This window comes from Hemiscyllium ocellatum, chromosome 6 (genome assembly GCF_020745735.1).
Source record: "Hemiscyllium ocellatum isolate sHemOce1 chromosome 6, sHemOce1.pat.X.cur, whole genome shotgun sequence".
NCBI classification, from domain to species: domain Eukaryota; kingdom Metazoa; phylum Chordata; class Chondrichthyes; order Orectolobiformes; family Hemiscylliidae; genus Hemiscyllium; species Hemiscyllium ocellatum.
This window is the reverse complement of record NC_083406.1, coordinates 74,821,312-74,844,400: the sequence shown is the minus strand read 5'-3', so window position 1 is coordinate 74,844,400 and position 23,089 is coordinate 74,821,312. Positions and strand designations below refer to the sequence as shown.

The 23,089-nt window shown below is 41.0% G+C and overlaps 1 protein-coding gene across 1 annotated transcript in view; it reads left to right on the top strand.

The window, feature by feature from the left end:
• Positions 1-1,738: 1,738 nt before the first annotated feature.
• The window catches only part of LOC132816756 (collagenase 3-like), a 41,138-nt gene continuing 19,787 nt past the window's right edge, over positions 1,739-23,089 (top strand). Inside the window, exons 1-3 of the mRNA XM_060826671.1 lie at positions 1,739-1,813; positions 2,252-2,339; positions 5,586-5,824. Of these exons, the coding sequence (XP_060682654.1) occupies positions 5,714-5,824 (111 nt within the window). The 5' untranslated portion in view covers positions 1,739-1,813; positions 2,252-2,339; positions 5,586-5,713. The remainder of the gene's footprint in view (positions 1,814-2,251; positions 2,340-5,585; positions 5,825-23,089) is intronic.

Sequence of the window (23,089 nt, the reverse complement as noted above, 5' to 3'; positions counted from 1 at the left end):
CTACTTTGGTATTTATTATGAATTGTCATGACATGTACAAGACAGAAGGCTTTGACAAAATATGGTCTTTCAAACAGTCCTCAAACTGTGATTTTAGATTTGCTTATTCTTCTTTGTCATTGTCAAAATTTTGCCTTTTTTGTTTATTTGTCGAATCCTATATCTTTGTTCAAGTAACAATTGTCAGCTTTAACTTTGGATGTTCACCAACATCCCTTAAAATTAGATTTCCACGATCAAGTGCTCTTAGAATTTCATGCAAGTGATACTCGTGCTCTGTCACGTACACATTGAGATCTCTTGAGGGGACCCTAACTGAGGAACATCCAACTTACAAATGCTTATACTTACAAAAGCAATCTCATACGGGGGTGTTACAGAATCATAGAGATGTACAGCATGCAAACAGACCCTTTGTCCATGCCAACCAGATATCTCAACCCAATCTATTCCCACCTGCCAGTACCTGGCACATATCCCTCCAAACCCTTCCTATTCATATATCCTTCCAGTTGCCTTTTAAATGTTGTAATTGTACCAGCCTCCACCACTTCCTCTGGCAGCTCATTCCATACATGTACCACCGTCTGCATGAAAAAATTATCACTTTGGTCTCTTTTTATCTTCTCCCTCTCACCCTAAACCTATGCCCTCTAGTTCTGGACTCCCCAACCCCAGGGAAAAGACTTTGTCTATTTTATCCTATCCTTGCCCCTCATGATTTTATAAACCTCTATAAGGTCACCCTCAGCTCCAGGGAAAACAGACCCAATCTGTTCGGCCTCTCCCTGTAGCTCAAATCCTCCAACTCTGGCAACATCCTTGTAAATATTTTCTGAACCCTTTCAAATTTCACATTTTTCTGATGGGAAGGAGACCAGAATTGCATGCAATATTCCAACAGTGGCCTAACCAATGTCCTGTACAGCTGCAATATGACCTCCCAAGCCCTGTACTCAATACTCTGACCAATAAAAGAAAGCATACCCAATGTCTTCTTCACTATCCTATCTACCTGCGACTCCACTTTCAAGGAGCTATGAACCTGCACTCCAAGGTCTCTTTGTTCAGCAACACTCCCTAGGACCATACCATCAAGTTTATAAGTCCTGCTAAGATTTGCTTTCTCAAAATGCAGCACCTCACATTTATCTAAATTAAACTCCTAGTTTAAATATGCGACATATAAACATTGTTTTCTGTACATTTCCAAATGGCCCCATGAGATTATCCTGCATTGCGTTCTCACCTGAGTACAATTGACTTGTGAATGGACTCAAGAGCAGAACCTGTTTCCACCCAGGGACTGCCTGTAAGCCTATTCCTTGTCCTGCGTGATACTTTGTTTGCTTTATCACTTTGGTTTTATAAAATGTTTGTAAGTAGCAGCAATCAGAAGCTGAAGCAACATTTTGGTACCAACAAATTCCCTTAATTCTGCTCCATAATAGCACTAGTTACTTTCTGAATAAATCTAGCGTTGTGTTAGCTATTAAATATGGAATTATAAATGAATATAAGAAAATGGTGAACATGTTCCATAATTATTTCATATCTGCATTTTCAGGGAGGATGAGGATAATATGCTAGCCATTCCACAGAAACTAATTTTGAATTGAAGATGGAGACTCATCATAATTAACAGAAGCAAATGAGTAATGAAGAAAATAATGACACTGAAGAGTGACAGGACAAGATTATTTTCATCCAAAGATTTCAAAATCATGGAAGTCCATTCTTATAGCACTGTTGGCCTTTCGATATAAAATGGATGCAGTAATTCAAGAAGTCAACTCACCACCACCTGCTCAAGGTCAAGTTGGGGATGAGCAATAATCTTGGCTGGACAAGTGAAGCTTACACCCATAAATGATTTTTTAAAACGATTCCAAAAATTTGTTTGCTCTTGTCTCAAGTTATCCATATTGAAAGTAGCACAACAATATTTTTGCATAATCTGTTTGGTTGATTTTGTGCAATTTACTACTTGATGACTGATAGCTTTGGAGGAAAAACTGCCATTGCTCAATTAATCAGAAACTGAAGTATTACGTAATGTAACTCTGCATTGTCCAGTTTCAAGGATCTTTTAGAACTGATTTTGAAATCCAAGTGAAAAGAAATGTTTTGGACGCAGTTCAATGGTTTGACACATTTTTAAAAAAATTTGTTCTTGTGAGGTAATGGCTTTTTGATGTGCTGTTGAAGTTAATGAATAAAATAAGCATTGTTTTCTTTTTTATTCTTTCAGAGATGTGGTATATTTCCAAGCCTGGATGACGAGTGGCTTGGAGAGGAACTTGCTGGTGATGAACTTCCCACATATTTGCTGCACTGAGGTGGGGGACTTGGAGGTTGCTCGGAACATTAGTGACTTTTTACAATGCATCTTGTACATACAGTTGCAACTGAGTGTCAGTGGTGGAGGGAATGAATGTTTGTGAATGTTGTGTCAGTCAACTGGGCTGCTTGGTTTTGGTGGCTCTGGAAATTCTCTACAGCAAAACGATTCCATGTTTCTTAAGAGGCCTCATTTGGAGGTCTGAGCCTGAAATGTGGAGTTACTGGGCAATGTAGAGTGGCAATGCAAAGATCCACCCAGTATTCCATTGGGGAATATTTAATGGCTAGCAGCCAAACAAACTACTACTTGAGGTGAGTGCCTTGAATGAAAATTCAGTGATGACTATCTTGGTTATAGCACTGTACTTGGTAGCAGGCGAGGGTCAGGGTCGATGAGTAGAACATAAGAGGCTTCTCTACAGCAGCAGCAGCTATGCAGCAGCCACTTCTAGCAAGCTGCCCTGCCTACCACCAGACATTGGAGCTCCTTTGAAGGGAATCTCCCACTGGAAATTCTGGTGCAGGGGATATTCCACCTCCAAAAGCTTCCAGCACAACAGAGGCTGAGAACTCTCCAGTTGGCAGCATCACTGAGAGCAGGGTATCACAGAGCAAAATACACTAGAGGTTAATATTAACCACTAATATTTGGAAATTAACATTTGGACTTCATTCTGAATTAAACAAGTCAGACCAGTATGTCTCATTTGCCAGATTTACTGTTTACTCTCTACTGAGTGAGGGCACTTTCATTCCCAAGGCATGAGGATAAAAAAAAAACACATTCCTTCAAATTAATCATTGTTCTACTTTTGACTCAGATGTGGCATTCAGCAGCCTTGGATGTCTCTGCTTCAATTCACCTACCACTGTGGTGCTTCCAAAATTTGGGAGTCAAGGCAGAAGAATGCACATTACTTCTCAAAAGATAAAAGAAAATGTTTTTTTTTAAATAGACAGTTGTGTTATAAATTTAATAAATTGGTACTTAAGATAATGGCCACACAGAATATACTCCTTCGTGTGTGCTGATTCACATCCTATACTGGAAATATTGCTGCACTATGTGGTGAAATATCTGGAGGAAGGTGTTAGATTAGTCACCCTGATTTCACAAAGATGTGGTGAAAAAAATAGCCATTTCATCTGTCCATAGAGTTTCCGTTAAAATCTGTAGCAGTGACATTCACAAAGCATTTGGTATAATACAAATCAGATGCAATATTGTAAAAACAATCAGTCTGCTATTGGCATTAGTTATTGGCAGATCACATTGTTTATCATGAGATAAATGTTCAGATTTTGCCTACAGCACATAGTCTTGCCCTCTGATCAACATTCCCATTGTATACTGAATATTAGACCATAAGACATAGGAGTGGAAGTAAGGCCATCAAGTCCACTCCGCCATTCAATCATGGCTGATGGGCATTTCAACTCCACTTACCAGCATTCTCACCGTAGCCCTTAATTCCTTGTGACATCAAGAATTTTTCAATCTCTGCCTTGAAGACATTTAGCGTCCCGGCCTCCACTGCACTCTGCGGCAATGAATTCCACAGCTCCACCTCTCTCTGGCTGAAGAAATGTCTCCGCATTTCTGTTCTGAATTGACCCCCTCTAATTCTAAGGCTGTGTCCACGGATCCTAGTCTCCTCGCCTAACAGAAACAATTTCCTAGTGTCCACCCTTTCCAAGCCATGTATTATCTTGTGCATTTCTATTAAATCTCCCTTTAATTTTCTAAACTCCAATGAATACAATCCCAGGATCCTCAGCCACTCCTCGTATGTTAGACCTACCATTCCAGGGATCATCTGTGTGAATCTCTGCTGGACACGCTCCAGTGCCAGTATGTCCTTCCTGAGGTGTGGGGACAAAAACTGGACACAGTACTCCAAATGGGGCCTAACCAGAGCTTTATAATGTCTCAGTAGCACAACGGTGCTTTTATATTCCAACCCTCTTGAGATAAATGACAACATTGCATTCGCTTTCTTAATCACGGACTCAACCTGCATGTTTACCTTTAGAGAATCCTCGACTAGCATTCCCAGATCCCTTTGTACTTTGGCTTTACAAATTTTCTCTCCATTTAGAAAGTAGTCTATGCTTTTTTTTTCCAAAGTGCAAGACCTCGCATTTGCTCACATTGAATTCCAGCAGCCATTTCCTGGATCACTCTCCCAAACTGTCTAGATCCTTCTGCAGCCTCCCCACTTGCCCAGTACTACCTGCCTGTCCACCTAACTTTGTATCATTGGCAAACTTTGCTAGAATGCCCCCAGTCCCTTCATCCAGATCATTAACATACAATGTGAACAGCTGCGGCCCCAACACTGAACCCTGCGGGACACCGCTTGTCACCGGCTGCCATTCCGAAAAAGAACCTTTTATCCCAACTCTCTGTCTTCTGTCAGACAGCCAATCCTCAATTCAAACCAGTAGCTCACCTCAAACACCATGGGCCCTCACCTTGCTCAGCAGCCTCTCCTGTGGCACCTTATCAAAGGCTTTTTGGGAGTCTAGATAGATCACATCTACTGGGTTTCCCTGGTCGAACCTACTTGTCACCTCTTCAAAGAATTCCAACAGGTTTGTCAGACACAACCTCCCCTTACTAAATCCATGTTGACTTGTTCTAATCAGACTCTGCTCTTCCAAGAATTTAGAAACCTCATCCTTAATGATGGATTCTAGAATTTTACCAACAACCGAGGTTAGGCTGATTGGCTTATAATTTTCCATCTTTTGTCTTGATCCTTTCTTGACCAAGGGGGTTACAACAGTGATCTTCCAATCATCCGGGACTTTCCCTGACTCCAGTGACTTTTGAAAGATCTCAACCAATGCCTCCGCTATTTCCTCAGCCACCTCTCTCAGAACTCTAGGATGTATCCCATCGGGGCCAGGAGATTTATCAATTTTAAAACCTTTTAGCTTTTCTAGCACTTTCTCTTTTGTAATGGCAACCATACTCAACTCAGCCCCCTGACTCCCTTTAATTGTTGGGATATTACTCATGTCTTCCACTGTGAAGACTATTCATCACTTTTTGCCCAGATCTTTTTACATTAGTGAGTAAAAGAAACTAAGGTGGGAAAAACCAATGGTCTGCATGGTCTTTTGTTCCATCTAAGTGGTCAATGGGTGAAACATTTTGAGAACTACTGATTAATGACATAATCCTCTTGTATGTAGAACATACATATGTAGAATATGTACTTTCATTTTGTCCTCAGATTCTCCAAAGTAAACTGAAAAGTTGCACCATGACATCAATGTCAGCAAAAGGAAGGGGCTGGTCATTGACTTCAGGAAATGAAGTGGAGGATATGCCTTTGTCTGTATCAGTGGTGCTGAGGTGGAGATGGTCCACAGTGTCAAGTTCCTGGGAGTGATGATCACCAACAAGCTGTCCTGGTCCATGCATGTCGACAAGATGATCAAGAAAACACAACGCCTCTACATCCTCAGGAGGGTAAGAAAATTCACATATTCACAAAGACATTCACCAGTTTTTATAGATGTACCACAGAAAACATCCGATCTGGATGAATCACAGCATGATATGGCAAGTGCTCATCCCAAGACTGCAATAAACTCTATAGAATTGTAACACAGCTTAATCCAACATGCAAACCAGTCTTCCTTCCATTGACTGCATCTATACTTCCCGCTGCCTCGATAAAGTAACCAATATAATCAAAGACCCCTCCCATCCCAGTTATACTGTCTTCCACCCTCTTCTGTTGGGCAGAAGATATAGAAGTTTGAATACCCGTAGAAACACATTCAAGAACAGCTTCTTCCCCACTGTTATCAGATTTCTGAATGGACTTCTCAAATGGTCATGTTCATCTCTCTCTCTCTCTCTCTCTCTCTCTCTCTCTGCACCTTCTCTGCAGCTGCAACATTGTATTCTGCACTCTGTTCTGCAATCTTGGTGCACTTTGCATGGTAGGATCTGCCTGTAGAGCAAGTAAAACAACACTATTCATTGTGTCTTGGTACGTGTGACAACAATAAATCAAATCAAAATAAGCCCGGTCATTCTAAATCCATAATCATTGTATTAGGATATCAGCTTGAGAAATCCTTCTGCATCATTAGTCTCTATTTCATACCAGAGGAATTTTCTATCTTGGCAAATCAATACAAACTGCACATATTTTGAAATCAGGGAGTCCTGTGCATAGTCATTCATAAAGTAGTTTACTTTATGAGGCATGCACTTATAGTTTTCAGGACCTTAAATTTACACAGCTAAGTTGCTCCAATTTGTATGGTGTAATGGAGGAAACAATGTCATCAGTCGTATCCATATTCCAAATTCAACTTTCCTCCCCCTTCAAGTAGAAATATCACTGACTGTTTGTTCACTGCCACGCCTCATGTGATGGCAGGTGGAAGATAGCGCCTTTCATCTGTTTCATGGAAAACAGAGGACCACCAGGAGTGGGATGGTGTCAGAACCCAAGAAAGTGTTGCAAGTTGCATTGAATAGAAACTTGAAGATAACAATACTAGTAATGGTCATCCCCATGTCTAAATGTCTTCTTATGTTTTTACAATGGGTCTTGCGGTCGATCTTCAAATTTTTAAACAAAATTACAAAATTTCTTCCACTCCTTTAAAAGCGATCACCATCTCCAGCACTGCATCACGGTACCTCCAACTACATTTCCCTCTTCATAGAGGCAAATTTCCACCGATTAATGGCGATTCCATCAGGAGACCAACAGAGCCAAGAAACATAATAGGGCCAATTGTGGCAAGTTTGTTGCAGTAAGCTTCAACCCAATCTGTGCCCCACAATCAGGAGTAAATATTAAAAGGAATCTTTTTTGAATTATTGAGGCGTATAGATGTACAGCATGGAACCCGACCCTTGGGTCAAACTGGTCTATGCCAACCAGATATCCCAACCCAATCTAGTCCCACCTGCCAGCACCCAGCCCATATCCCTCCAAACCCTTCCTATTCATATACCCATCCAGATACCTTTTAAATGTTGCAATTGTACTAACCTCCACCACTTCCTCTGGCAGCTCATTTCATGCACATACTGCCCTCTGTGTGAAAAAGTTCCCCCTCAGGTCTCTTTTATATCTTTCCCCTCTCACCCCTCTAATTCTGGACTCCACCACCCTAGGGAAAAGACTTTGTCTATTTATCCTATCCATGCCCCTCATGATTTTATAAACCTCTATAAGGTCACTCCTCAGCCTCCAACACTCCAGTGAAAACAGCCCAACCTATTCAGCCTCTCCCTATAGCTTAAATCCTCCAACCCTGGCAACATCCTTGTAAATCTTTTCTGAACACTTTCAAGTTTCACAACATCTTTCTGATAGGAAGGTAGTGGCCTAACCAATGTCCTGTATAGCCGCAACATGACCTCCCAACTCTTGTACTCAGTACTCTGACCCATAATGGAAAGCATACCAAATGCCTTCTTCACTATCCTATCTACCTGCTCCTACTTTCGAGGAGCTATGAACCTGCACTTCAAGATCTCTTTGTTCAGCAACACTCCCTAGGACCTTACCATTAAGTGTATAAGTCCTGCTAAGATTTGCTTTCCCAAAATGCAGCACCTCACATTTATCCAAATTAAACTTCATCTGCCACTTGTCAGCCCATTGGCCCATCTGATCAAATCCCATTGTAATCTGAGGTAACCTGCTTTGCTGTCCATTACACCTCCAATTTTGGTGTCATCTGCAAACTTACTAATTATACCTCTTATGCTCACATCCAAATCATTTATATAAATGATGAAAAGTCGTGGACCAAGTACCGATCCTTGTGGCACTCCACTGGTCACAGGCTTCCAGTCTGAAAATCAACCCTCCACCACCGCCCTCTGTCTTCTACCTTTGAGCCAGTTCTGTATCCAAATGGCTAGTTCTTCCGGTATTCCATGAGATCTAATCTTGCTAACCAGTCTCCCATAAGGAACCTTATCGAACGCCTTACTGAAGTCCATATAGATCACATCTACTGCTCTGCCCTCATCAATCCTCTTTGTTACTTCTTCAAAAAACTCAATCAAGTTTGTGAGACATGATTTCCCACACACAAAACCATGTTGACTATCCATAATCAGTCCTTACCTTTCCAAATACATGGACATCCTTTCCCTTAGGATTCTCTCCTTGTTTGAATTGAATCTTGCATGTTTTTTGTCTAGATTCCAGATGAGTCAAGTTTGGTGAGGATTTTTTATCGTGAGGCCCAATGAAATTTCTGATAGCATATTACCAAACTCACCTCAATACCTACATATTTCCACCCTTGAAACATTCCTCTTACCCGATTCTATCTCCATCTTAATACATGCTATTGCCGGAACAACTCACCTCTCAATGGATATCAGCTAAAAGACTAGCATCCCTTGTGCCCACATCATCTTTAAAAGGCTGCAGTGTCCATAAGCAAGCATTGGCAGGCCAGCATTGTCCCCCACTGGCACCAGTAGGAGCTGAATATTCAAGGATATACATCCTATCAAAAAGATAGGCAGGTGGGCAGTGTTGTGTGGTTGCCTGATTAGTAAGAAATTAAATCAATTATAAGAAATGAAGTAGAGTCAGATGGTGTACAATCTGTGTGGGTAGAATTGGGGAATAGCAAAGGTAAAAAGTAGAATAGGTCTCCAAATAGTAGTCAGGAGCTAGGGCGCAAGATACACCAGGAATTAGAAAAGATGTGTAGGAAAGGCAAAGTTACAGACTGGCACATTCCAAGGTCCAGGACTACGTGTTGAGGGATGTGCTGAAGCTTGGGGCAGCTGCCGCCAAGGCGCGGTGGGGAAAGACCACTGTGTAACGTCTGCCTGCCTAAGAACAGGGGGCCCACACAGTCTTTTGGGCTCTGCTGATGCCTCAGCTAAATATATGGACATATGATTGATAAACGTACAGACCTGTATATACAAATGATAAATTCTGATCTCTATATGCAAATGTTTACGTATGTATGGCATGACCAACTGTACAGACCATCAAATTATTTTATGAGTAAAGCATATTTTTGAAATAAAAAAAATCTGAAGTTCTGTGAGGCCTGTCTCAATGCCAGGGGCAACTCACTGTCCCTTTTATGTATCTGCTAGATTATGGGGTAAGTTTTTCACTCGGCAGCAATGAGTGTCAAACAAGGCCACAGACTACACAAAGTCTAGGGACTTGACCACAGTCATTTGTCTGCTCACATAGGACATGGTCAGGGATATGTCCAACCACAGTCTGGAAAGTGTAAAGCAGTTCTCAGTCCTGTAAGGCCAACACAAACAGGAAGGGAATCAGATCTCATTCAGTCAGGGAGCTGCAAAGACAGCGATCAGGAGTCTGGCCAGTCATGGTTCGGTACCGTCCATTGACTAGTTAGAAGTCTGGGGGTCCATGCATTGATCATGGATTAGTGTGCAGGGGGCCTGTAAGGGCAGCAGGGAAATCACTGTCAAAAGGGATGGGTGTGTCATAGTTCAGAAGAGATAACAGAGGCTCCTGCAGAGGTCGGGACAAGGACAGCAATGGGAATGGGCATGTGGTGGGTAGACAGAACTGCATTGGAGTGCATAGTAGTCTATGAGAGAAGGGAGGTTAACGGCAGTAACAACCCCCTGGTCCCTACAGAGGATTGTAGCAAAGCAGGGTGAGGAGCATCATTGAAGTGTAATTTAAGACACAGGAAAGACAATAGAGGCTAAATTTAATATGGTGAGTCTCGACAAGGGGGCAGGATAATGATGGGTGGAAATGGCCTGTTGAGACAGTTTGACATAAAGGGCACATGTGGACTTTGTGGAGGGGATGGTCCTAAAGGACTGGAACATCACTAAGATGATACCCCTGTTTAAAAAAGGGGTTAGGCAAAACACAGAACATTACAGACTGATTAGCCTAATCTCAGTCGTGGGGAAGATCCTGGAATCTTTGTGAAGCTTAACATTTCTGAATGCGTGGAAGTATATGATAAAATAGGGCACAGTCAGCATGGTTTCATCAAGGGGAGGTCATCTCTAACAAATCTGCTAGAATTCTTTGAGGAAGTAACGAGCAGGCTATAGACCAAGAAGAGCCAATGGATGTTATCTAACTGGACTACTATAAGGCCTTTGACAAGGTGCCACACAGGAGGCTACTGAGTAAGATAAGGGCCCATGATGTTAGAGGCAAGGTGCTAGCATGGATACATCTGATCCTGAGGACCAGATGGAGTTTGTGCTCAGTGTCCATCATAAGCTGCAATTCTTGCCATCACTGGATGCAAACTAAAGCTGGAAGATGGTTCAGACATTGCCCAAGTGGACCCACGTTCGCTGAACGTGAGGACATTGAAGGGGCAAATATATACATGTGTTTGCAAACTGCAGCTATATGTGATTTGTAGTCATTTCTTCACCCATTTGCATTGCAAAGAGAACATTCTTAGGCTTTTGACCATTGGTGCTTGAAAATGTAACATTGGCATCTCAATGATCCAGACATTGGCAGCAATGACTTTAAAATTAAGCAAATGCTGGCCCATCCCTTATGGAACTTCCATGGGTTCTGTGAGAGGAGGGTACCATTGTTCCAGGATCTGTCACATCAACTATGATGATGGATTCCACTGAATGCAATGGAAACTTGAATGATTGATGTGGGTTCATAGAGAAGCAGTGACTCCTTTTTGATGTGATGTGTCAGTCAGTGCAGCACCATCACCAAGTTGGTGCACATGCTATAACCAAGGCCATGATAGAGCAAATGACAGGATCCCTGAAGATGCATTTCCACTGCTTAGATTGGTCTGGGGGCGCAGGGTGGTTTGTTTGTGTTGGGGTGTAGTATAGTATAGAGATAGTTTACATATCATCCCGCTATGGTGTAGTATAGCATAGACATGGTATACACATCATCTTGCTGTGCTGTGCCTGCACAACTGTTGAGGAACTGGGAGAATGGAGCTTTTGGGTTTGACCAAATGCTTGCCTGCACATGATGTAACAATGACAAGATGTGGGTCTCCAGTGGACATTGGGAAAAGACTAGGAGTGACTTACAGAAGGTGTTTTAATGGGATGTAGCTAACGATACTGTGGTCTAATAACAGGACATTAAACAATGGTTTCGGTGAGAGAAAGGGGTTGTATATGCAAGGGAATGTCAGCCATGTACTATCAGCAGCATGGCTTTGAGGCTGCTCTGCCATTATGAGACCATAAGACTGTAAGACATAGGAGCAGAAATTAAGCCATTCAGCCCATTGAGTCTGCTCTGCTATTCAATCATGGCTGCTAAGTTTCTCAACATCATTCTCCTGCCTTCTCCCCATAATCCTTGATTCCCTTGATACTCAAGAACCTACCTATCTCAGTCTTAAATATTCTCAATGACCTGGCCTCCACAGCCTTCTGTGGCAGTGAATTCTATAGATTCACCACTCCCTGACTGAAGAAGTTTCTCCCTATCTCCATTCTAAACGGTCCTCCCTGTACTCTAAGTCTGTGTCCTTGGGTCCTCGTCTGTCCTACCAATGGAAACATCTTCCCAACATCTACTCTGTCCAGGCCATTCAGTATTCTGTATGTTTCACTTAGATTTCCCCCCTCATCCTTCTAAACTCCAATGATTATAGACCCAGAGTCCTCAAACTTTCCTCATTTGTTAAGCTTTTCATTTCTGGAACCATTCTCATGAATCTCCTCTGAACACACTCCAAGTCCAATACATCCTTCCTGAGATATAGGGCCAAAATTGCACAAAATACTCCAAATGTGGTCTGACCAGAGCCTTATAGAGCCTCAGAAGTACTTCCCTGCTTTTACATTCAAGTCCTCTCAAAATAAATGCATCATTGCATTTGCCTTCCTAACTACTGACTCAACCTGCAAGTTTACCTTGAGTGAATCCTGGACAAGAACTCCCCAGTCTCTTTATACTTTAGACCTCTGAATTTTCTCCCCATTTAAAAAATAGTCCATGCCTCTATTCTTGCTACTAAAATGCATGACCTCACACTTTCCCATGTTGTAATCCATCTGCCACTTCTTAGCCCACTCTCCTAATCTGTCCAAATTCTTCTTCAGCTTCCCCACCTCCTCAATGCTAACTGTCCCTCTGCCTATCTTTGTATAATCAGCAAAGTTAGTTAGAATGCCCTCAGTTCCTTCATCTAGATAGTTACTGCATAACGTGAAAAGTTGTTGTCCCAAAACTGAGCCTTGCAGAACAGCACTTGTCATCGGCTACCAGCCTGAGACAGACCCTTTGATGCACACAGCCAAGCCTGTATCCATGCTAGCACCTTGCCTCTAACATCATCCGCCCTTATCTTACTCAGTAGCCTCCTGTGTGGCACCTTGTCAAAGGCCTTATCAGCGTTCCGAAAAGACCACTCCCTCTGTGACTCCCTCATCAGGTCCACACCCCCAACCAACCCGACCTCCACTCCCGGCAGCTTCCCCTGCAACCGCAAGAAATGCAAAACATGTGTTCACACCTCCCCCCCCTTACTTCCCTCCAAGGCCCCAAGGGATCCTTCCACATCTGGCAAAAATTCACCTGCACCTCCACACACATCATTTACTGCATCCACTGCACCTGATGTGGCCTCCTCTATAGTGGGGAGACAGGCCGCCTACTGGCGGAACATTTCAGAAAACACCTCTGGGACACCCGGACCAACCAACCCAACCACCCCATGGCTCAACACTTCAACTCCCCCTCTCACCCCACCAAGGACATGCAGGTCATTGGACTCCTCCATTGCCAGACCATAGCAACACGACGGCTGGAGGAAGAGCGCCTCATCTTCCGCCTAGGAACCTTCCAACTACAAGGGATGAACTCAGATTTCTCCAGTTTCCTCATTTCCCCTCCCCCCACCTTGCCTCAGTCCCAACCCTCGAACTCAGCACCACCTTCATAACCTGCAATCTTCTTCCTGACCTCTCCGGCCCCACGCCCACTCCGGCCTATCACCCTCACCTTTACCTCCTTCACCTATCGCATTTCCAACACCCCTCCCCCAAGTCCTTCCTCCCTACCTTTTATCTTAGCCTGCTTGGCACACTTTCCTCATTCCTGAAGAAGGGCTCGTGCCTGAAACATCGATTCTCCTGCTCCTTGGATGCTGCCTGACCGACTGCACTTTTCCAGCAACACATTTTCGGCTCTGATTTCCAGCATCTGCAGTCCTCACTTTCTCCTATCCTCATATTTAACTTTCTCCCTCCTTATTTTTCTTTTGTTGCTCCCTGTTGGTCTTTGTAAGCTTCCCAATCCTCTCAATCCTTTCGCCACATTATATGCTTTCTCTTTTGCTGACCCTGACTTCCCTAGACAGCCATGGTTGCCTCATCCTCCCTGTACCATGCTTCCTTTTTCTTGGAATGAATCTCTGCTGTGTCTCCTAAATCACTTGCAGAAATTCCTGCCAGCACTGTTACACTGTCATTCCTGCTAGAATCCTTTCCTAGACAGAAGTGGGTACTGCAGATGCTCGAGCTCAGATCAAGATTAGAGTGGTGCTGGAAAAGCACAGCAGGTCAGGCAGCATCCGAGGTGCAGGAAAATCAATGTTTCTGGCAAAAGCCCTTCATCAAGAATGATGAAGGGCTTTTGTCCGAAACATTGATTTTCCTGTTTCTTGGATGCTGCTTGACCTGCTAAGCTTTTCCAGCACCATTCTAATCTAGACTCCTCTCCCAATCTATTCTACCCAGCTCTTCATCATGCCTGTGTAGTTGCCTTTATTGAGCTGTAATACTGTTATCTTTGATTTTATCTTCTCCCTCTCAAATTGCAAAGTAAATTCAATCATACTATGTTCACTCCCTCCTAAGAGTTCCTTCACTTAAGCTCCCTTATCAAGTCTGCTTCACTGCATAACAGTATTGCCTGTTCCGTAGTGGTCTCCTCCACAAGCTGCTCCAAAAAGCCATCTCATGGTCATTTCACAAATTACTTTTCTTGCGATCCACTACCAAGCTGATTTTCCCAGTCCACCTGCATATTGAAATTCTATCAAAGCCCATGTCGGCTAAGTCCCTGCAAGATATCATCCTGTATTTCCAATTGACTAGCTTTTTAAAGTCAGCTTATGTAGAACCATTTCAAAATATTATATCAGCTTTGTAAAACATAATCTGAAGACAAGTTATTGAGGTCGCATGAAGAGTTTTGAAGAGATACCACGAAAGAAGAGAGGGAATCATTTATTATTTAAGTGTCGAAGTACAGAAGTTGTCATAAATGCAGGACTGACGGCAAATCACATCAGTTGCATTATTTGAGCTGAATCATTCAATCCTCAAATGTGGAAATCTCACAACATCTGTTGAAAAACCATAAATAAAAGGGCAATTAAAGATAATAGTTCAATAAAACCATCAACTCAAAGCCAACTCTGACTATTGACCAAAGCCAGCATTGTACAATTAGGTGGTAAGTTGAACACTTCACGAAAAGAGATCGCAAGGCTTATGAATGTTTAAAATCAAATTTCACAATTTCAACCCAGTTTCTGTGAAAATTAATGCATAATATGGAAACCAGTATTATGACAACATAGACTTAATAGAATTATATTCACAGACAAACAGCCATGTTGATTTCAGCATGATTTTCTAAGCCTATCCACTAACAGCGCAGTGTTTTATTAAGAAAAGCTGTAAGAGAGCGTTTTGTATTTGAACTCATGTAAATGTCAACATGACACTCATGGTATGAAGGAATTATCAGTCACATAAAACACTCAGCACATCAGCCTAGGTTCTCCAGGGGATTTCTTCCACTCCATCAACCCTCTTACACTTTCAATGGACTGTAAACAAAGAGGGAAATTCAGCCGCCATGCTTTAGGACAGTGTTCGGATGAATGACAATGTGTAAATGGTGTAAGTAACTGAGTACTCATGTCAAATGGATGCAGGTTCACTTGACTAATAATGGACTGTACTTAACAAAGAACATTGTATCCCTGATGTTCAGTTAAAATGTGAGTCTTGTGCCCACACTTGCCGTCATCAAGAGTGACTCAGCAGTTTCACCACCAGACTTCCTTCACAGCAGTTAGTCTCTCTGCTCATGTCCCACTGTCCATACAATCCCCGATGTGGAGGTGCCAGTGTTGGGCTGGGGTAGACAAAGTTAAAAATCACACAACACCAGGCTGTAGTCCAACTGGTTTATTTGGAAGTACTAGCTTTCAAGATGCTGCCCCTTCACCAGGTAGCAACTAGACAGCTAAATGATGAATGAGCAGTGCTCCGAAAGCTAATACTTTCAAATAAACCTGTTGGACTGTAATGTAGATGTGTGATTTTTAACTTCATACAATCCCCAACAGTGGCACCAAATTGAAGAGCTGATCCAACTTGGTTTCCCCATGATTTTACTGGCTCCTCATCTTTCGTTCCACCTCTCAAGGACAATAAAATCCTGGTTCATGTGTTCAAATCTCACTGTGGCAGGTAGTAAATTTGAATTCAGATAAAATGCTCTAATTTAAAAACAAAATATCATCAGTAGAGAGGACAAGAAGCTATTACATTGTTATAGACACCAAAACACTCCTACCTTGTTTGTATACAACTTGTAAAAAAACATGCATTTTTATTTTGAACTTTTTTACAAAATCTCTGAAATGAAAAAGAATTGTTTTAAAACCATTGATTGAATGGGTGGCTGCAGTTCTGAAAGTGAGTAACCTGATACCTACTTCAAGCATTATTTACACAATTGCTTGAACAAGCAGTAAATGATATTTGAGTTGGAGATAATTTTCAGTCAAGATGCTGTACACATTCAGATTTTGCGACAATTGGTCAATGGATTAGTGATCATTGTCAATGACAGAGTCCTTGCTGCCTGCCAACAACTATGTCATTGGTTGTCAGGTAACTGAACAGTTTGGAACTGGCAACAAGTTACAGAGATAGAGAAGTGCTCAGTACTTTCTCGATCTCAGGAGTGGTCTTTCTATTCTCTGCAGTAAAAGTTATTGTAAATATGAAGAAAACCAGTTTATCTTTCCTGCAAAACTTGTTGCAAGTCAGACACTTTTAAATGAGTGAACTGGATACCTTGTGTCTCTTATCACAGTGGAAGCATATGGTGAAAAGTGATTGAAACAATGTGCTGGCCAGTAGTAGAGACAACCTAGGAACAAAGACCACTGAACTATCTTACCAAAGTTTCCCCTCTATCAAAAACATATTTTATCCTGTCTGTTTGTCTGTCTGTGTAAGGGGAAGTTTGTAAGGAAACTAGAGTTATAAATTAATTGTGTTATATGCCGATGGTTCATAGTATTAACCCGTAGATAGAGTTCAATTACTTGTAATAAATAGTAAGTCACGTTACTTACCGAAACCTGACCCATGCTTTCAATCAACCTGGGTATGAAAGTCAAATAAACTGGAAACTTCCATGTACTTTTTAAAATCTTTTTTGACAACTCCAAGAATAGTTTCCAATGTGTCACGCCAGTGAATCATAATAGACTTGTACCGTATACCAACATTCTGATCTGTCAAGTCACTCAGAAAGCAATGCACAATAAATAGTTTTATACACCTCTTGTGAATTCTTCTTTAAAAATTGTATTAGTCGTCGGGGTATGGATGTTGCTGACAGGCTCCATTAATAATTGTCCTGAAGTGGTGACCTGTCCTGAATCACAAGCAGGTTGGTACAACTGTATTTTTAAAAAGGCTGTTAAGAGTGTTGAAATGAGTGTAAGGACAGTAAGTTTCCTTCCCTAGCAATTGGTGTGTTTTTACAAATTAATTTTATTAATATCAAATTTTAATATTAATTTGTAATATGTCCAGATTTTTAAAAATTCAAATTCTCAAACATGTGGGACTTAGATTCAAACTCTTTTGATTACTAATCTGGTACTGTAGTCAGTCCACTACCATCTCCAATGAATTAAGTTAAAATTTTTGTTTAATGAAATTATGCTCTTACTAGACATTCCCATACAAGGTTTGCTAAATACATTTTGTGAGGGTACTTATGTAATTTGCTCTAAGGTGAATTTGTAAGATATCTGTATGTTTCAACATTTGCTCTGCAAGAAGTTGATTGCAACATATAATGTTCCTGTTGTACTGAACAATTATGATTCAGTAATAACAGTGAACATAAGTGGAAAATTACTCTGTGTTAGATTTCAATATCAGCTATGCTTTATACTTTAAAGATTTGAATTTGATGCATAAAACCAGTAGCAACTTCCTTTGACAATTATTGCGGCTTTTGAGGTGAGATGAGCTTATAGTCTTTAAATTCCAGGTGAAAATGTGTCAAAATGCATATACGCTTCCAAACTTACCATTTGTTTGAACCTTAAAGAGTTAGCATTACTTTTAATCATAATTTGTTAATTTGCATTATCAACTTTTATTTGTGATGTGTAAATAGTAGTTATATTTTAAAAGATCATCAATTTGTTATGGAATCCTAGAATGTTACAGTCCAGAAAGAGGCCATTCAACCTACAGTGTCTCTACTGGCTCCTGAAAGAGCAACCCAGCGAGTCCTAGTCTCCAACTCTATCTCTGTCACCCTCTAAATAAATATATTTTAACTATATATATCCAGTTCTCTTTTGAAACCTCCTATGGAATCCATCTCCATCACTACCCCAGGCAGTGCATTCCAAATCCTAACAACACTCTTACTTAAAGAAGCTTCTCCTCATCTCAATCCTAGCTTTCTTGCCAACAGTCTTGAAATTGTGACCCATAGTTACTGACTAATAGCATGAGCCCTTTCAGCATTGATAAGTTCGGACATTTTTCTCATACCAAGTAATCAATGAGACACTTCTCAGTTCATATGTCATTAAAAAAGGAGTCTCATAATTTTATGGCATGCAATTGTCTGAGTCTAAAGCAAGCATAATGCACTGCAATTTGGCATAACAATTTTATACATAGTATCATAATTAGACAAAAATCAATCCCAGGTCAAAAAATGGAAATATTTAAGGGGTGACAAAAAGCTTGATCAAAGAAGTTAGTTCCAATACGTTGTGTAAAGGTTATACCATAAGATGTAGGAGTGGAAATGGGCTATTCAGCCCATTGAGTCTGCTTTATAATTTGCTTTACATGATGACTGTCTGATCATCCTTAACTCCACTTTCCTGCCCTTTCTCTTTAACTCTAGGTTCCCTTACTGATTAAAAATCTATCTATCTCAACCTTAAATATACTGAATGATCCAACTTTGACAATTCTCCACAGTAAAACATTCTACAGATTCATTACCTTCTGAGAGAAGAAATTCCTCCCCATCTTTGTCTTAAATGTGCGACCTCTTAATCTGAGATTTTATCTTTTGGTCCTAGATTCTCCTGCAAGGAGAAACAACTTACCTGCATCTATCCTGTCAACTTCCCTAAGAATCTAGCATGTTTCAATGAGATCATCTCTCATTCTTATAAGTTCCAAGAATAATACACTCAACCCGCAAACTTCTCCTCCACACCTGGCATCAAAGTAGGGAACCTACTCTGGGTCTGTGACCAGTGGAGTGCCACAAGGATCGGTGCTGGGTCCTTTTCATCATTTACATAAATGATTTGGATGTGAGCATAGGAGGTATAGTTAGTAAGTTTGCAGATGACACCAAAATTGGAGGTGTAGTGGGAAACAAAGAAGGTTACCTCAGATTATAACAGGACCTTGATCAGATGGGCAAATGGGCTGAGAAGTGTCAGATGGAGCTTAAAATAGATAAATGTGAGGTGCTGCATTTTGGGAAAGCAAATCTTAGCAGGACTTATACACTTAATGGAAAGATCTTAGGGAGTGTTGCTGAACAAAGAAACCTTGGAGTGCAGGTTCATAGCTCCTTGAAAGTGGAGTTGAAGGTAGATAGGATAGTGAAGAAGGGATTTGGTATGCTTTCCTTTAATGGTCAGACTATTAAGTACAGGAGCTGGGAGGTCATGTTGCGGCTGTACAGGACATTGGTTAGGTTACTGTTGGAATATTCCTTGCAGTTCTGGTCTCCTTCCTATCAGAAAGATGCTCTGAAACTTGAAAGGGCTCAGAATAGATTTGCAAGGATGTTGCCAGGATTGGAAGATTTGAGCTATAGGGAGAGGTTGAATAGCTTGGGCTGTTTTCCCTGGAGTGTTGGAGGCTGAGGGGTGACGTTATGGAGGTTTATAAAATCATGAGGGCTTGGATAGGGTAAATAGACAAGGTCTTTTCCCTGAGTGATGAGTCCAGAACTAGAGGGCATAGGTTTAGGGTGAGAGGGAAAGATCTAAATGGGACCTAAGGAGCAACTTTTTCATGCAGAGTGTGGTATTTGTATGGAATGAGCTGCCAGAGGATGCGGTGGAGGCTAGTACAATTGCAACATTTAAAAGGCATCTGGATAGTAAATGAATAGGAAGTGTTTGGAGGGATATGGGCTGGGTGCTAGCAGTTGGGACTAGTTTGGGTTGGGATGTCTGCTCGGCATGGACAAATTGGACTGAAGAGTCTGTTTCCGTGCTGTACATCTCTCAGACTCTATGACTCTGTGACTGCCTCCGATGCCAGTACATCTTTCCCTAGATAAGGGGCTCAAAATTATTCCTAATATTCCAAAGAAAGAAGTTCATTGCATTTAGGGAGAGAAGTCTATATTCTAGAATGTAGAAAATAGAAGGCTAGATAGTTGGTGTCTTTCAAAATGTATTCAATTGTGTGCATAAATTTCAGACTTTACTCTTAAATGCATTTGTTCAATTTACAGTCCTCTGTCCTTAGTATTTATTTTACCAACTTTTGTTCTTAATGTCAATTATATCTAACAACTACTCAAAGTGTACAAACCATCAAAATTGACCTAAGTATGGAACACCAAAAAAAAAACACACATAGACCAGTCAACCTGCAAAGTCCTCCTTCCTAACATCTGGAAACTTGTGTCAAAATTGAGGTAGGTGTCTAATAAACTAACCAAACAGCATCACGTGTCATTTGTGTGCAATCATATCTGTTAGCCAGTGTTTCAGATCATCCTACCACAACGGTAAGTGCTCTCCCACAAGCAGGACAGATCCATCATGAGTAGGGACACAACCCTATATTGTTTGAGTGAAAGGCCCTGTGAGTTCTCAGCATTCACATCAGAACCCATGATGACTCATGGTATCAGATCAAACATAGAAGAGAAAATTTCCTGCTGATTACTACCTACCTCTCTCCTGTGGAATAAAAAGTTGGCTATACTTTTATTTTAAGAATAGCTACTGAGAATATATTGTTACAACATGGAGGTTGAATCCCTCCGTTAATTAAAAGCAAACACCCAGAAAAATTCACCTTGCCTTGGAATCTATTAAAATATGAAGGACAGAGAACTCCTAATTTCCACTATTTAAAGAAAAAAAATGACAATTTATTTTCCTAACTCTAATAGCGAACACCAAACAACAACTATTCACAAATCAAAGCCACCCTTTTCTTAACCAATTAATATCGACCCGAACTCTATAAAAATATGCTGTTCCAATAATGCACTTTTTCAACATTACATTAAATTAATCTCAAGACCAAACAGTCTCTGTCTTCTCTGCTGGCTTCAATCTTCCGGCTGCTGATTTCCCTGGATTTTTTTTACAGCGATAATGTTTTACATGAAAAGGAATGTTTTACATAATAAGGTACCTTTGACAGTATTTTCTAATTTCTTTGAGGGCAAGATGTTAGATGGGCAGTTAGCTCTCTGGCTCTACTGCAGTTCTTGGCTGGTCAACAGCAGTTGCTCTCTGACCAATTTTTAAAATGCCTGCGTTTTTTATACCCCCATAACACATTACATTCTTATAATTTGATTGGTTTCTGGGTGTCAAAATAATAAAATTCAAATTCCATTGGGTTTTAGTATCCTGGGCATAATTTAAACTAATTAGTGAAATTCAAATTGTTGTCAAAACAGCAACCAAAACTCAGGTATCCAATTAACAGCCATTTGCTACATGCATCGATCTTAGAACAGCTGATCTCCCAGCCTTTCCATTTGGGCAGCGGAACCTGCATTTTAAGTTTGATTCAACATTCAGAAAATACTTTTTATTTTAAAGGGAACATACAGGCTTTCAACTTTGTAACAATAAGCATATAAAAAAAATCATAATGACAAAAAAACCCCATGGAAGTGGAGCTGAGTGTATAACATTTTGGAAGCTGGTCGGTCTTAGCATTGCTTGTATATAGTTTGTTTAAGAAAGCCTATTAATTTTCACTTACAAGGATGTAGACCTCATCTTACAACATGGTTAACAGACAGTGACCAGATCCACAGAACTAAAGGCAATTATCATGGAGCATCTGAAGTGAAGCCTGGAAGCAACACGGTGATACTGACAAAGAACAAGGTTAGCTCAGTGCTCCAATCCAAAAACTTAGAGAAAAATGTGAAACGAAACACAGCAGCGACAGGAAGCAGCAAGCAATGGATGTCAAGGCCCACAGCCACCAAAATGCAGAGGCAAAGCATGCATAAAAGCTCAAAGCATGCAGAGAATACTGTTGACAACAAGAAAAGTGAATTGGCTGCAATGAATAACAATGGAATTCCTGTAGCTAAGAAAGCTTTAAGAGAGGGGTAACCCTATGAGAGAAAAAATCTGCTCAATGTTACAAATGGATGGGAAAGAAAATAAGTATTTCAGTTGCCATAGCCTACAAAGCAAATGCACTGATGATAGAAAAACATTGCCATTACCAGAAACTCAATAGAATGCAGAAGCCCTAATCAAACTATACATAGGGTACAATGGCACCAAAAGTTAGCTGACACCATACTGTCTCAGGTCTCTTTGAAAAGCCAGAAAAAGACCGGGTCAGGGCATATGTTGTGCATAATTGATGGCAATGATGATACCGATGTAACTTAAGGCAGAGCAAAATAAACTGCAATATACCATACGTAATGAAAGCCTGTGATTCTAATTTCAGTTTAAAACACCATTATAGAACCATTGTTTAATTAATGCACTTAAGATCAGGGAAACCATGCATTCCTTTATAAAAATGTTTGTTTCTCATGGATAATTGCCAGTCTAAGATAAAAAGAAGTGCTTCTACAATATTGCATTGTAGAGGGTGCAGGATGAATCTGTATCAGAATCCTTACACACCTTACATTATCTGCTCTTGTCAATACAATATTTATATGGCTAGTTCACTTCAACAGCTGGTCAATGGTAATCCCCAGGATGTTGATATTAGAGAATTCAGTGATGGTAAGACCATTGAATGTCAAGGGGTAATGGTTGGATTCTTAATCATTTGGATGATAATTGTCTAGCATTTGTGAGATGCAAATTTTAGATTTTGTATTTAGATTACTTACAGTGTGGAAACAGGCCCTTCGGCCCAACAAGTCCACACCGACCCACCGAAGCGTAACCCACCCACACCCATTCCCCTACATTTATCCCTTCACCTAACACCACAGGCAATTTTAGCATGGCCAATTCACCTAACCTGCACATTTTTGGACTGTGGGAGGAAGCCGGAGCACCCGGAGGAAACCCACGCAGACATGGGAAGAATGTGCAAACTCCACACAGTCAGTCGCCTGAGGCGGGAATTGAACCCAGGTCTCTGGCGCTGTGAGGCATTGTGCTGCCCACACTTACTTACTTACCACTTGTCAGCCCAAACCTGCACATTGTCTACATCTTGTTGCATTTGGATACAGACTGCTTTAGTATTTGAGGAGCCAAGAAT